The sequence below is a fragment of the Watersipora subatra genome, chromosome 4 (assembly GCF_963576615.1).
Source record: "Watersipora subatra chromosome 4, tzWatSuba1.1, whole genome shotgun sequence".
Lineage (NCBI taxonomy): Eukaryota > Metazoa > Bryozoa > Gymnolaemata > Cheilostomatida > Watersiporidae > Watersipora > Watersipora subatra.
The window spans coordinates 21,423,197-21,439,962 of NC_088711.1; the positions used below are offsets into that span (position 1 = coordinate 21,423,197).

General features: G+C 36.7%; 1 protein-coding gene across 2 annotated transcripts in view; it reads right to left on the reverse strand.

The window, feature by feature from the left end:
- LOC137392944 (BTB/POZ domain-containing protein 19-like) overlaps positions 1-16,766 on the reverse strand; it is a 35,744-nt gene that overhangs the window by 2,334 nt on the left and 16,644 nt on the right. The window contains exons 3-7 of one of the 2 annotated variants that reach the window (XM_068079306.1): positions 9,571-9,772; positions 8,685-8,741; positions 6,022-6,150; positions 3,145-3,279; positions 393-518 (exon numbers count right to left, since the gene is read on the reverse strand). In XM_068079306.1, the coding sequence (XP_067935407.1) occupies positions 393-518; positions 3,145-3,279; positions 6,022-6,150; positions 8,685-8,741; positions 9,571-9,772 (649 nt within the window). The remainder of the gene's footprint in view (positions 1-392; positions 519-3,144; positions 3,280-6,021; positions 6,151-8,684; positions 8,742-9,570; positions 9,773-16,766) is intronic. The other variant, XM_068079307.1, reaches the window with a different exon arrangement.

A 16,766-nucleotide genomic window follows, 5' to 3' on the forward strand; every position in this document is an offset into this window, starting at 1 on the left:
AAAATGACAGCAAACAATGATGATGAAATAGACCCGTAAGAACAATAGACATGGTTTTATTGAATGCGTGAAATATAATTATTTGTGAAAACATTTCGACGAATGAGGTTGCGTGAAAGCGTAAACAGAAGCCATTTTGTACAACTACGTCCCATTTGAGCCGTTTTGGAAAGAGATTCTAACCTACGGTGGTCTCGTGATGACGGCGGTTAACTGTTCGTTTTTGAGCTTTAGGAGCTTGTAATCACATTTCCACATATTTTGCACCTGCAACACAGCAGAGTACGACATGGTAAATCTTTTGATACCAAATAACTATAATGCGAATATTGTTGCAAGCCAACCTTTAAAACAAAAGTTTACAAAATGTGAGCAGGTTTATTTCAACCTACCGAAAAAAGTCTGTTTTTCTCATTTTCATCATCTACAGCGGCAAGCTCTTCCTTGGTAAGTAGAGGCAGTCGAATGTGTCTAACCGCTAGTCCAGCAAAATCTACTTTTGTTTTGCCTGGTATGACCTATAAATACCAGACGTAACTAGGTTATTATTTCAGCTTAATATGCTGTACCTGCTGAGCTTGGTTTTGAACCTGAAAAAACATCAGCGCTGGAATGATTAGCTGGCATTATGAAGTAAACAATATGTAGAGCCCCACTGTAGTGCAACTCTCCAATGTATGACGAGTCTGCTATTAACATGATACTAGTTTGGCAGGTTTGTAAGGTCTGTATTGTCATTTAAGATAAGATTTCCCTTTGGATTAAGTACAAAAAAAAACTGATAAGAATTAGATACAGTCGAACCTTGACTTACAATTACTTCTAGAAATCTTTTGGCATACTATGTAAAATTTGAGTAACTATTTGTCTCAACACACGAAGCAATTTTCTAGATTACAGAAATTTTCAAGACATCTTTTTGAGTAAAAGTAAAATGGCTGATAAAAAATAAAAATAATATGTAAAAATACTAAAACCAATTTGAATTAGGTTAAATTATATTTAGTTTAAGTTATAAAAGTTACACAACGCATTTTTATCACTCATTCTATTGCCAGACTTATGCAGTACTGAGCTACCCGTAAATAATGAAAGCCTAATAATTCAGTTTGTACATATACATGTAATTTAAGTTTTTATATTTAGTGTTTCACTTCTACTTATAAAAATCTAAGTGCTGGTTTGTTGGTCTGTGGTATGTCCAGTAATAACGATAAATTACACATGCTTGCGGCGCTTGCTAGCGTTAGGAAAAAAAAACTACTTGGCATAGGACTTGAACTCACAAACGTTGGTATTGTAACCACTACGCCCCGCGAACACATTGCCATATAATGGCATAAATGTGGACATACTTATTACACCAGCCAATACCTAAAGGTACACATGACTGCCAATGTACTAAAAGAATATGTGCCCAGACTTGCACAAAACGCCGTTAACATATGTGTATATAGCATAAACTTAGTCAAACTTATAGCAGAGAAATAAAACAAACATTTTCATTTAAAAGTTAGAATGGTACATGTAAATGTTGTATATGTTGATTAAAAATAACTTTTCTGTGTAATAACTTTGTTATTACCCATGCAATGTCAAGCATTCACCTAGTAGTTTTATATAATGTATTTGTTTTATAAAATTAAAATTATTTGCTATATAAAATTAAATGAAGTATTTACTGTAGTGTTTGTGTTTTGAAACGAATTAAATCCAGTACAGCGTATTCTTATAAGAACATTTCGACATACAAAACAGGTATTGGAAGAGATTAACTTTACGTATCGAGATTTGACTGCATATGGTTAAAAAAAATATCGACTCAACTGTACATAAAAATCACGCAAAAAGACTTAACAATTAAGCTGGCAAACACTGCTGCGATACAATTAATCTTATCAAACAGTTAAGTTTTGGAATAACCAGTATCTAGAAATGAAATATATTTTTCAAAGTAGTTTAAAACTGGATGTCCCAGAATACATGGGACTAAAAGGAGCACAACCCTAAAAAGAGTCATTGAACAAAGATGGGCACGAAGAGGCAGACAGGCACATCCTACAGTTTGTAATAATAAATAGGCAGAAATCAACGGCTGTTTAACGGCAAAGGTGTGGAGTTCTGCTGGAACAGGGGAAAAACTTAAATAAAGCTTGACAAAAACGCCTTTTAACCTCAGAAATACATGTCATAGCAATAAAACTAATGCAATTAAACAAATGGGCAACCATGAAGCAAAACAAGGTTTTGATACAATGCTTTTCTATGTGAAATGAGAACTCTGAGAATATAAGCGTATAAAGTAAATTAAGTGGACTATGAATAAACATTCATAAATCTCCACATCTCAGTCTCTCTACATCTTTCTCCCCACATCTTTCTCCCCACATCTTTCTCCCCACATCTCTCTCTCTCTCCCTCTCTCTCGCCCTCCCTCTCTCTCTCTCTCTCTCTCGCCCTCCCTCTCTCTCGCCCTCCCTCTCTCTCTCTCGCCCTCCCTCTCTCTCTCTCTCTCGCCCTCCCTCTCTCTCGCCCTCCCTCTCCCTCTCTCGCCCTCCCTCTCTCTCTCTCGCCCTAACTCTCTCTCGCCCTAACTCTTTCTCTCGCCCTCCCTCTTTCTCTCGCCCTCCCTCTTTCTCTCGCCCTCCCTCTTTCTCTCGCTCTCCCTCTTTCTCTCGCCCTCCCTCTCTCTCTCTCTCGCCCCTCTCTCTCACCCTCCCTCCCCATCAATAACAATATTACTTTTATGTTGTCCTATTTTATTTTTACATCGCTGGGTGTTCTTAATGGCCAATAACTATTGCTACTGGTCAACTTGAGGTTGGCCAATAGCCATATCATGGTTTAAGGTGGGTGAACTCATAATCATCTAATTCTCTTAGATGAAAGCAGTACAACTAGGCCAAGACAATGAGAGGTATGGTGAGAAACAAGGGTAAGCAAAAAGGATGAAAGCCCAACATCAAACTATCAAGCTGACTGAGAATTGAACATATTGACGCACAAGCAATTCTATATAAGCTACTGGACTTGACAATATCTTTTATTGTTCAACCTTCAACTTGTTGATGAAAGATATATAGCAAATCAGCTTTACATGCCCATACAGTGACATAGCAAACGCTACCATGTAAGACTACTCACCAAAATGGACATATCAGCCCATTCTCCAACTTTGTCAATTAAAACCAACTCATCAATATCTAAAGCATCACTTTTTAACACCTCACACATTGTTTCTTCTGTCCACAAGTGAAATTGACTGGTTTCGAAAATTTTCTGAAAATGAGTGACAAAGTATGTAGGTCTAAAAAAGATGCATAGCAATTTATGCAAAGTAAACAGTGGTAAAGCGTCGGGTATGCAGTAAAATGCATGTATATTGCATGACAAGTTGCATAGTACAAGCAATGGGAGGTGGGAAGAGTGGGCGAGGGTGTTGGGCTGAGACATGAGGGTGGATGGGCTGAGACATGAGGGTGGATAGGCTGAGACATGAGGGTGGATGGGCTGAGACATGAGGGTGAATGGGCTGGGAGGTGATGGTAAACAGGCTATAAGTGATGAAATTATCACCTCAGATAACGTTTTGAGTCGAAATTTGATGGTCAAATAGTGCATCCTTTAAGAATTCGGCTGCTGAGCCAGGTAACGTGTATGTGTGTCAACAACACTTTCAAGTAGCTGTTTGGTCAAGTGAATAGCAGATAGAGCACAGACCATCAAAGGTTTAACACCAACTTGCAACATGAAATTACAAACAGCCCAATTTATGCTCATGAAATAATAATATAGTACTACAATTGTATGTCTAATAGAAACATTTCCATTATACAAATAGGCTTCTTGCCTGCTATCCATAGCAAAAATTCCCTCTTATTTATTTTAGAACAAATAAAATAGTTTACAAATCTGTATTGCTATTACAATGGGTTTCAACATTACATAAAATTAATGCTGGTGAAGATTCTGGTCAATCACATGCCAGCAGTCTGACTATCAAGTGGCAATATAAGCAATAGTTAAAACTAGTAGATTCACAAGCTTTCCTTGAAAATTTCTTTATTTACATAACACACCTACAGATGTACCAGGTAACACTTGAAGTAATTGTATCATCTACAAAAACTAAATATATCATAGGTAGATATAGAACTGGCAGATACAGAGCTGGTAGATATAGAGCTGGTAGATGTAGAGCTAGTAGATATAGAGCTGGTAGATATGGAGCTGGTAGATACAGAGCTGGTAGATATAGAGCTGGCAGATAGAGAGCTGATAGATATAGAGCTGGTAGATATAAAGCTGGTAGATATAGAGCTAGTAGATATAGAGCTGGTAGATATAGAGCTGGTAGATATAGAGCTGGTAGATATAGAGCTGGTAGATATAAAGCTGGTAGATATAGAGCTGGTAGATATAGAGCTGGTAGATATAAAGCTGGTAGATATAGAGCTAGTAGATATAGAGCTGGTAGATATAGAGCTGGTAGATATAGAGCTGGTAGATATGGAGCTGGTAGATATGGAGCTGATAGATATAGAGCTGGTAGATATAGAGCTGGTAGATATAGAACTGGTAGATATAGAGCTGGTAGATATAGAGCTGGTAGATATAGAGCTGGTAGATATAGAGCTGGTAGATATAGAGCTGGTAGATATAGAGCTGGTAGATATGGAGCTGGTAGATATAGAGCTGGTAGATACAGAGCTGGTAGATATAGAGCTGGTAGATATAGAGCTGGTAGATATAGAGCTGGTAGATATAGAGCTGGTAGATATGGAGCTGGTAGATATAGAGCTGGTAGATATAGAGCTGGCAGATATAGAGCTGGTAGATATAGAGCTGGTAGATATAGAGCTAGTAGATATAGAGCTGGTAGATATGGAGCTGGTAGATATAGAGCTGGTAGATATAAAGCTGGTAGATATAGAGCTAGTAGATATAGAGCTGGTAGATATAGAGCTGGTAGATATAGAGCTGGTAGATATAGAGCTGGTAGATATAAAGCTGGTAGATATAGAGCTGGTAGATATAGAGCTGGTAGATATAAAGCTGGTAGATATAGAGCTAGTAGATATAGAGCTGGTAGATATAGAGCTGGTAGATATAGAGCTGGTAGATATGGAGCTGGTAGATATGGAGCTGATAGATATAGAGCTGGTAGATATAGAGCTGGTAGATATAGAACTGGTAGATATAGAGCTGGTAGATATAGAGCTGGTAGATATAGAGCTGGTAGATATAGAGCTGGTAGATATAGAGCTGGTAGATATAGAGCTGGTAGATATGGAGCTGGTAGATATAGAGCTGGTAGATACAGAGCTGGTAGATATAGAGCTGGTAGATATAGAGCTGGTAGATATAGAGCTGGTAGATATAGAGCTGGTAGATATGGAGCTGGTAGATATAGAGCTGGTAGATATAGAGCTGGCAGATATAGAGCTGGTAGATATAGAGCTGGTAGATATAGAGCTAGTAGATATAGAGCTGGTAGATATGGAGCTGGTAGATATAGAGCTGGTAGATATGGAGCTGGTAGATATAGAGCTGGTAGATATAGAGCTGGCAGATATAGAGCTGGTAGATATAGAGCTGGTAGATATAGAGCTAGTAGATATAGAGCTGGTAGATATGGAGCTGGTAGATATAGAGCTGGTAGATATAGAACTGGTAGATATAGAGCTGGTAGATATAGAGCTGGTAGATATGGAGCTGGTAGATATGAAGCTGATAGATATAGAGCTGGTAGATATAGAGCTGGTAGATATAGAACTGGTAGATATAGAGCTGGTAGATATAGAGCTGGTAGATATAGAACTGGTAGATATAGAGCTGGTAGATATAGAGCTGGTAGATATAGAGCTGGTAGATATGGAGCTGGTAGATATAGAGCTGGTAGATACAGAGCTGGTAGATATAGAGCTGGTAGATATAGAGCTGGTAGATATAGAGCTGGCAGCCATTAAATTGATAGCTACAATTGATTTGAACTTCTAATTGAATATTTTTCAAACTCACGATTGTGTTTTCTTCTATATATGCTAATGCAGCAGCTTTCAGTTCTTTTTCTGATTGTTTAACAGCTGCATGCATAATATCAGCGGCAGTAGTAACATTCATGTTAACAAGTAGGTACTCAACACATAGCTGTAAATAGAAAAGGTGAAATTGATAGGTTTGTTACAAAAAGCACGTTCTATGCATAAAATGGTGAATTACAGCAAAATAGTGCATGACATTGAAAGTCAATAATTGTGTAGTCTTTAGGCATCATTGAAGCACCCACATGTTGCGTGTAACTAGACTAAAAAATAATTAAACAGTGATTTACAAATATTTGTGAAACCTTGAGAAGCTGATGCCCGAGATGAGCTATGTTCGTCTTTTAGTTCCAGTAAACCAGTGGAACATGACGTTATAAAAATTCATGAGTCATTACTAAACGTTCATGTTAGATATATACTGTAAAACTTTTATTTGAAAACCATGACTCTCTATTTTTCAACCCCTCCTTATAGTGGCGATTTATTAGAGGTGACGTTCAAATAAAGGGTGGCGTAGTATTCTTAAAACACCTTGTCAGAATTTTCGGAAGATAAATTCAGCCTTTTCAATGATGAAATGAATGTCGTTTATATTTAGCAGTATCCTTCAGGCAGAGTGGCATTAATCATTTTGGATGCAAATTTGCTAACTTACTTCTAATTTGTCGTAGATCTCTAAATAAAAATGCACAGGAAACCTGATACATGTCTCTACCAGTTGATATCTTTTGCTTGCAATTTACCTATGATGATCTTATAGCCTGCATTGCAATTTGTTGAAGCTCTCAAGTTTTTTATTTTATTCTAAATTTGAAGGTAAATTTTCATTTTATAACTAAAGCTAACAAGGTTGCATAAAATCTCATTGATATGTTTGCTACAGTTTGCAAAGGAAATTGTTTTTTTATGCACAATAGAAGAGAAGTTATGAGCGACGATCCATTGTAAGTTGAGTTTATATAGCCGCAATGATGCTATCAAATAATATGCTATAAACTTACAAGTTTATAAGTTGCATAATAATAATCTATTAAATGCTACAAATATATATTCAAGAACAAGCGACAAAAACAAACCATATTTATAAGCCATTCAGAAACAAAAGTTAACATTTTTAAAGCACAAATATTGCTCGGCCAGTTGAGTTCTGATTGTTGCCTTGGTTTGAAACCATTTACAAGCAGTTGTTCTGGCTGTTCAAGACCTTTTACAGTGTATTCTGACCTCAACTTCTTTTCTGCACAGCTGAGCTAGTTGATATTAGCATCCAACAATTTTTAGCAGAGCAATGACTTAGAATTTTTAGCAAAAAAAACTTGTTTATTGGAAATGGTGCAATTTACTATTTTTGCGCAAATAAAGAAAAACCACGTTTAATCAAAATAACCTCCAAACTTTAGCCTCAGATTGCATAGTAGCACACATTCGATCAAAAAAGGTACAACAATTTTTTCACATACATCGAAGAATCAAGACCGAGTTAAACAAGAAACCGCTATTAGCCTGATACAGTTACTAACTATTTCTGTGTAGTTGCATTCAAAGTTTAAAAAAAAGAAGTCATAATGACTTAAATGTGGAAAAGGGATTTCGATACGAACAGAAACAACAAATGAATCAATTGTTATTGATGTAAATGAGTAATCATTAGTGCAATTTTGTGGCCAGTTTTCTACTGATCACTTGCTATTATGGGTTCATAAATATCAAGAATGTTCACATGTCAAACAGAACGCTACTTCTGTTTGACCGCCTTCTGAAGGCGGTCAAACAGAAGTAGCGTTCAAATAAAAGTGGCATTCAATTAGAGGTGGTGTTCAAATACAGGTTTTACGGTATATGTATATAGTATAATGTATAATTATAAGTTATACTATAATTCACTTTGCACAAAGTGTATCAAGTGCTTTTTTATTATTCTTTACAAAACTAGTGTTTTAGTGATAATATATATATATACATATATATATTTAATTACTGGCAGTTGACTGATAAAAGTGTTTTGCAATTTCAGTTTTAAATTCTAATTGGATTAAAATTGCATTGAATTGATAGGAACAGTATGTAGGAGAAACTAGAAAAATGGAGACTTAATGATAAATAATTAGTAATATAAATATAAAAGTTCACAAGTGTATGTTTTTTATTACCTATCTCATAAGAATGTCTGATCGACATACACATCTGATATTTAACAAGAGTTAATAAAATATGCACAATGCAATAATATGCATGAAAAGTCATATAAAGGTCATATGTCGCATGGAAAATATAGCGTACTAAAAAATTACAAGCAAAACCAGGGCTTTTCTTCTTTAGCTCTACATGTATGTTGTCACATGAATAATGTGCCCATCTTCATACAGCCACACGACATAAACCAACTTTTACTGCTGGTAGACTTGGTAGACTGAATTCTGCCTAAGCCGTTTACACACTAAAGCTATCCATAAACTAGTTGCAATTTGCTGCCATCTTTACGGGCCATAGACTGGCATCAGGTGTTATTACCGGCAGCATGGCCAATAATAGGCTCATACTTTATGACTAGAATGTTAAAAAAGACAATTTGAGTATCCATATATAGCTAATTTAATAATCCTGGAGAACTTCTTATACACAAATGATCGTTCAAACCTGATGGAGCTCCGCTAGCTTGTATTTAGTGGAGAGTTCCAAGACTTCTATCGCATGCTGCAACAGCAACAGAAAAACCCATAAGATGAACAGCAGAAAACCATTTTAATATCTTTACACATATTGACATAAACTATTAGCATATGTGAACAAAGGTGCTAGTTGGTATTTTCAGACACTATATACCTATACAATGACTAATGTTCAACTAAGTTTTTTTTACAATTTTTACAACTGTTTTTACAAATTTTTCAAGCCTTCTGGATATTTTTCATTTTATGAATAAGCTTCATGAAAGCTACAGTAAAAAGGCAATATCGTTCTTGTGGCATCTTTTTGAGCAAAACACGTGAAATACAACAAACTCAAAAAGATTGTAAAATAATTATCACACACGCGTGCTCACAAACCCAAATACACATGCTCACACAAATGCAAGCGTGCACAAATTCATACGAACAAAAAAGGTGCACTGCTGCACATAGGAGGGAAGATTAAAATGCCTCCAACTCAATCCTATAGCCTCAAGACCTTCTATAATAACATGCTGCATATTGGCCTACCACTGCATTAATAAATGTCTTAAGGTCTGTAGCTATGAATTCTAGCATTCATCCAATCCAAGTGTGACCGATTTGAGTTTGTCACCTCTTTCAGTTTTAAGAGCAGCGTGTTTGCTGAAAAGAGCCAGATAACACTATGTTGAACATAATTCTAGCTTGGCTTCAGCTGTATAAGGCAATGAGATTAATGATTAGATACAAGATGGTATTCATCCTTACACCATCGGCGATTTTTCAAAGGTACTCTTTTGAGCTACATGCTAGTGAATAATAGGTTGTAATATCCACAATCCCAAATCGAAGACTATGGTGCAAACACTTACCGTTGCATCGGCCAAAAGAACGCGATTGGTGTATATGAATTCTAAAAGAGCGTAGAACGATTGCTTTGAAGTATCGGGCAGACAGATCGTTGAGCTTTCTTCACTCCTCTGAGAATTGAGTAAAACATTACACCTTGGTGATATGATGACTTTGTGTCCATACATAACTTCACGAGACTTTCCGACTCCAAAAGTCAAATCGCTGTAATAGAGCAGATAGTGAAACAAAAAGCCAATGAGAGCAGGTGAAATATACTGCAGCTTATTAAAAGCGGCCAAGTAAGATGTACAGTATACATCAAATAGAGCACTCAGTATACTGTACAGTAGATGCTCCTATAATGTATACCTACTATAACGTAAATTCCGGATAACGTAAAATTTAAGCTGTTTCTATAGTAATTGAAGCAGATTCTGTTAACAAATGACTGGGCCTCTCAATAGTTATTCTATAATTACATCATCCTACCCATTATTAGTAATGAATTGGGCAGTGCAAAATAATTGGTAAACTTGCTAAAAACGTTCATGAGAAACTTCATAGGAAACAGTCAACAAAATGTATGTCTTGACTCACTAAAAATATATCAGCTAAAGCTATTTGACCTTGCAAATAAAAATGGCAAAATGGCGCACTGTCGGTGCAAACTCGGCCCGTTGTGAACAGAAAAGATTGGGCTGATAACTCCCATAAAGTCATTCAGAGATCGGGCATAAACACTCGGTTTGCAAATTGGCTGATGTAAACACAGCTATAATAGGTGCGTTTACATCAGCCAAACTTTACATCAGCTTTACATCAGCCAAACTTTACATTTATGCAAAGTTTTTGCTTCGCAAAAACTTTGCATAAATGTAAAAAACTCCATACAGCGTAAAGTTTTTTTATGTTATATGTCAAGCATTATATTGTCAAAAATTCGGCTTGATTAGTTCTTGAATTTGAGAACTTGATAAGCCAGGGCAAGTTCTCAAATTCAAGTTGAATGGTAACATATTCTGCCACACTAGTCAGAGAAAAAACAACGCGCGTTTAGCATTTTATCCATGGAACTTTTTGTTTGCCATGATAGATCATCAGATGTGTCGACGAAACTAAAAACAGTTAGCTGGGCGCTTTGATCGCTTTGGCGCAAACAGATCGATTAGCGCTTGATTTATTTTGAATGTCTTTAGCTGGAGTATAGTCGAAACTTATTTTTTATCTTAACCTTGACCCCTGGATTCAGATAGATGACGAACAGGTAGACACTGCTCTTTTCATAGTAAAAATATTTTGGTTTTTTTCACTTTATTGTAAACATAGAAAATATTTATTATTAGTTTTACTTTGCAGAATAGACTTTGCTGTCAGAAAAAATAAACAAATCGCTGTAAATAGACGTCGTGGATGTGCGTTTCCCATCAACTTATTGCATAATTACCGCAATCATAGTCTATAAAATCAATGAAATTAATCAGACAAATGAGAGAAGTTGTCGATGCAAACTAAAAATATTACAGTTACGTAGAGCACACAAATTAAAAAGTGAAGTCTAGTTTTTTCTTTTCGTATGGCAAAAGGGGTGAGTTTGGAAAGATCTTGGAATGGATTAGGCGATTTACATGTATTTTACTGTTCGTATAATGTAAAACCACCATAACGTAAACTTTCCTGGAATGGATTATTTATGTTGTAGGAGCATCTACTGTGCACCTATAGCTGTGTTTACATCAGCCAATTTGCAAACCAAGTTTTTGTGCCCGATCTCTGAATGACTTTATGGGAGTTATCAGCCCAATCTTTTCTGTTCACAACAGGCCGGGTTTGGACCGACAGTGCGCCATTTTGCTATTTTTATTTGCAAGGTCAAATAGCTTTAGCTGATATATTTTTAGTGAGTCAAGACATACATTTTGTTGACTGTTTCCTATGAAGTTTCTCATGAACGTTTTTAGCAAGTTCACCAATTATTTTGCACTGCCCAATTCATTACTAATAATGAGTAGGAATGATGTAATAATGGGATAACTATTGAGAGGCTGGTCATTTGCTAACAGAATCTGCTTCAATTACTAATGAAATAGCTTAGTAATTGAAGCAGATGCTTTAATTATAATTCTGTTGCTATAATAGTTGACCACAAGTAATAATTATGTGGATAAGACCTTTCAGGGTGCTATCAACATAATTATTACTTGTTTGAAGCCCATGACAAAATGAGCAAAAAAGTTAAAACAAATATGGTGTTTACTTTAAGCGACAATGTGATATTCACCGTGAATAGTGATTTAATTGGCAAAGCTGCATATTAATTGCAAAGCTGCATAAAATAAACAAAGTTTCCCAAATAATTTCTAAAGATGCACACCAAAAGGTATTTTTGACGCTTTGCAAATTCCCGCAATAATAAACTATCAACCTGGTCGTATGCAGCTCCTTGCTAGTTTACTTATTTATCAACAAAGATATAGAGAAACTAGCAAGACTATAGAACTTTGTCTTAGAGTAATGATGCTTTACAGAGATATATAAAGCTAATGATGGCGGGGGGGGGGGGGGGGGGGGGAAGCCTTCAGCTTGATGAGCTTGTGGTATTTCGGACTCTCTGCTGTCTAAAGAACTTCAACAGACGATCCGCTATGCACAATAATAATAAGCACAACGACCCACACAATGAGCACGACGACCCACATAATAGGCACAATGATCCGCATAATAAGCACAACGACCCACATAATAAGCACGACAACCCACATAATAAGCACAACGACCCACACAATAAGCACGACGACCCACATAATAGGCACAATGATCCGCATAATAAGCACAACGACTCACATAATAAGCACAACAACCCACATAATAAGCACGACTACCCACATAATAAGCACAACGACCCACATAATAAGCACAACGACCCACATAATAAGCATGACTACCCACATAATAAGCAAAGCGACCCACATAATAAGCATGACTACCCACATAATAAGCACAACGACCCACATAATAAGCACGACAACCCACATAATAAGCACAACGACCCACATAATAAGCACAACGACCCACATAATAAGCATGACTACCCACATAATAAGCAAAGCGACCCACATAATAAGCATGACTACCCACATAATAAGCACAACAACCCACATAATAAGCACGACTACCCACATAATAAGCACAACGACTCACATAATAAGCACAACAACCCACATAATAAGCACGACAACTAGAGGTGGAACGAGACACGAGACGTCTCGAGTATCGACCTGTCTCGTCTCGTATCGGTCTCGTCTCGAGTTAACTATTGCCAAACTCGAGACAGGAAATGGAACTAAAGCGCCTGCGCACGGTCGTTAAAACATGGCTTCTTGCGGTAGCAACAACTCCATATATTGTAACGGATTGCGGGCAGCTGCCTTTAAAGGTATACCCGGTCCGTTACTACCTGTTGCTATTGATTATGTTGGCCACTGAGTCCAATCATGTAGTCCGGACAACGGTCAGATCTAAAAAAGATAACGATTTGTGAGTTTCTAGCCCGCAGTTCCTAACTCGGTTTGAAAACTGTGTAACTGTGTTGGCGATTATATGTAATCAGTAGTACCATGGACGTAATGGATTTATTTAATAGAAATATAACTGTTTTGTAGCTAGACTAATATTTGCTGAAAAGTCAGGTTTCAATATGTATTTAATAGAAATATAACTGTTTTGTAGCTAGGCTAATGATTGCTGAAAAGTCAGGTTCAAATTTGTATCGTAATTAGAAGAAAAAGTAAAACGGTTTTGTGGGCAAGCCAAAACCTGCTGTAGTCATACAAAATAACCGTTTTGCAATGTAGTACATACGTAATAGTTCGTAATAATATTATCAATGTACAAGCTCTATTCAAAAGTATACTAAAAACCATTTACAACAACAGCCTACTACAACTACTCAGTGCAACTAGCATTAGCAGTTTTGTAGTTGCGTAGAAACGGGGTAGAAACGACCTTATTAACGCGCAGTTATATTGTAGGCGCCGAAATTAATTTACGTGTACATTCCGCAACCGATTTAGGAATTGCGGCTAGAAACTCACAAATCGTTATCTTTTTTAGATCTGACCCCGGACAACGGCCCTGTTATATTTTGGTTCGGTTCTGTGTTCTTAAAACAGATACCGGGTCGTATCTAATTACTCTTCGGATAATCCAATTTAATAAATTGGATAACTTTTGCGGGTAAAATGTCTGTATTTTATCGTAACGTGTCTAAACACCAACTGCCCTTCATAAAATTCGGGCCTCTTTTACGTATATACTACCAATCGCGGGTAAAACTTGCCCGGACACGGAGAAACGAACGAAAGGCCGTGTCGACCATAGTCCGTGTTCGGTTAACAATGACGTTTTGTTAACTCAATATAAGAATATACATGTTCATGTATACAGTAATTAATATAATTTCATGAGTACAGTTTAAATATAATTCACATACTACAGTTAATACATAAACAAAACTTAACATAAATGAAACGATAAGAATGAAAGTGTTATCGTGTGTTCTTTTAGTTGCGGTATTTCTTTGTAGAGCGACGGCTATCGGTTTCATTACACATTACATTAAAAAGTAAGAACTATTCAATAGATGGTAAAAATATACATGTACAAAGCAATATGTTTATAATAATTATGATCAATCAAGCTCAAAATTCTTAGAATATATAACTTCGGTATTTTAGAGCTGTTTGTGTCACTTTTGTTTACAAAAACTACATGCATATCACTATAATAATTAAAATGTTGTATTTAAATCGTTTACACCAGGTGAAAATTCAATTTAAAAATAGATTTATTAATTTATATATACCGAGTAGCTAGTACTTGTGTAGTGAAATCATCACCAAATGCTCATTATTTTACTGTCTCGTGTCTCGAGTCTCGAATTTTCACAAGACAGTGTCTCGAGTCTCGTCTCGAACTTAAAAAACCTGTCTCGTTCCACCTCTAACGACAACCCACATAATAGGCACAATGACATACATAATAAGCACAACGACCCACATAATAAGCACGACAACCCACATAATAAGCACGACAACCCACATAATAAGCACAACAACCCACATAATAAGCACAACGACCCACATAATAAGCACGACGACCCACGTAATAAGCACAATGACCCACATAATAAGCACAATGACCCACATAATAAGCACAACGACCCACATAATAAGCACAATGACCCCCATAATAATCACAACGACCCACATAATAAGCACGACGACCCACATAATAAGCACGACGACCCACATAATAAGCACAATGACCCACATAATAAGCACAATGACCCACATAATAAGCACAATGACCCACATAATAATCACAACGACCCACATAATAAGCACATCGACCCACATAATAAGCACGACGACCCACGTAATAAGCACAATGACCCACATAATAATCACAACGACTCACATAATAAGCACAACGACCTACATAATAAGCACGCCCAACATGAACATCTTGCTCGTCCTTTATCTAGAGCATCCCTATATCACAAGAATTTATTTTTCACATAGCATCGATTTTACATGTTATTATTCTTTTTAATGTTATTACTGATTTGATAGACATTGGCCTGTGAAATAAAATCAAAGATGAAGATCAAACATGATGAATCAGAATGATGACCAAGTCTACACGGAGATTGAAATAACCAGGCAGAACGACCAAGAGAGTGAAAAGAGTAAGATTGTGCTGACCATATTTGATGGTGACGAACAAAACGACTGGAGGTGCCTTTGACGCCAGTTCAAGAGCAAAAGTTACCGGCTTCAAGTGGACAGGAAACATTAGTTTACTCCAAACAAACTAAAACTGTGAATGTGCACTGCTTTCAATTCTCTGAGGCCCTGAGATAGCAAATAAATTGTAGAAATAATGTAATGTTGATCTATGGCACCGTGAATTCTCGTTCTAATTCTCACGTGAATTGAAAGGCCAACAAAAGGCTCAATATAAAACTTCTTGTAGCGCTAGTTTATGATAAACACTTCGGGATTTTACCGAAAAGCCCGTATCAAATATAGGTGCTCGCTACTTTACAGTTTGTTTTGGCTTGGACAATATTACTGCAAAGACCATGGCCAGTTTATTCAGAGGTACTGATTTAAACGCAGACACATTATGTATCAATGAATGGAGCACATAACAAGCACTTGCTTAGTTTTATGCCGTTGCCGTGATCAGAGATATGTGCTCAACACAATCACTCCATCGATCATCATAAATGAACCCAATAGAAAAATTATGAGCATTAGTGAATGAATTGGTTATAGCCTGGTTTCCATATGACAGCGCAAGGTAGCAACGGAAAGCTGTTTTCCGAAGAAAATCTGTCTCCGGTACGAAAAAGTAAGGAAATTACCCACCCTGTCCAATGCAAGCATGGTACCTACGCACGCTATGGAAACACCGCGTCGCAGCCCAAGAAATGTATTGCGCACGATCACTGGCCGCGCACGATCATTGCGCTATCATATGGAAACCAGACTTATCAGAGTCTACAATCATTAAACTATTTATAGAAACCTCGGTACCGCGGCCTTTAATGATGCATTGGTGCACATGTGTCTACACACAGTCAATGATGTCAAAGGATGGGTAAACCATCCATGTAGAGAACCTAACAGCTCCTTCATCTAAAAGATAGGCTATGAAATACGAAACCATGAATTAGTTTGATTTTTATTTCAAGCATTAGGTGAAGAGCAGAAAACTCTTAGTATAATAGATCAGTTGAATTTATTGCTGCTTATTAAACTTACAGTGGCTTAATTCGCTATTAACACCTACAATTTGCAAACCTTTCCTTCTGACTATGGCTCTAGTAAGAGGGTTGCTAGTAAGAGAGACAACGGGCCAGAGTTGCTTCTTACAAATTCTCAATTTAAAATTTTAAAACCTATTTTAAATGTGAATTTAATACTACACAGAAATCTGATTGACTTCATTAACAACTTGCACCCTCTCATCAGTTGCTGTAGCCTTGATGCTAAGATAAACTATAAACCTGCACCTGGCTTTTGATTTTTACTTATTGACACTGGACTAGAACAAAGGGGTTTGCTATTCACCAAACTTACAGTGAACTTGTGCTTAAAACCAATAATTTACCCGCTCTTCAGGTTTAAGATTGACAAACAAGTGATGAACT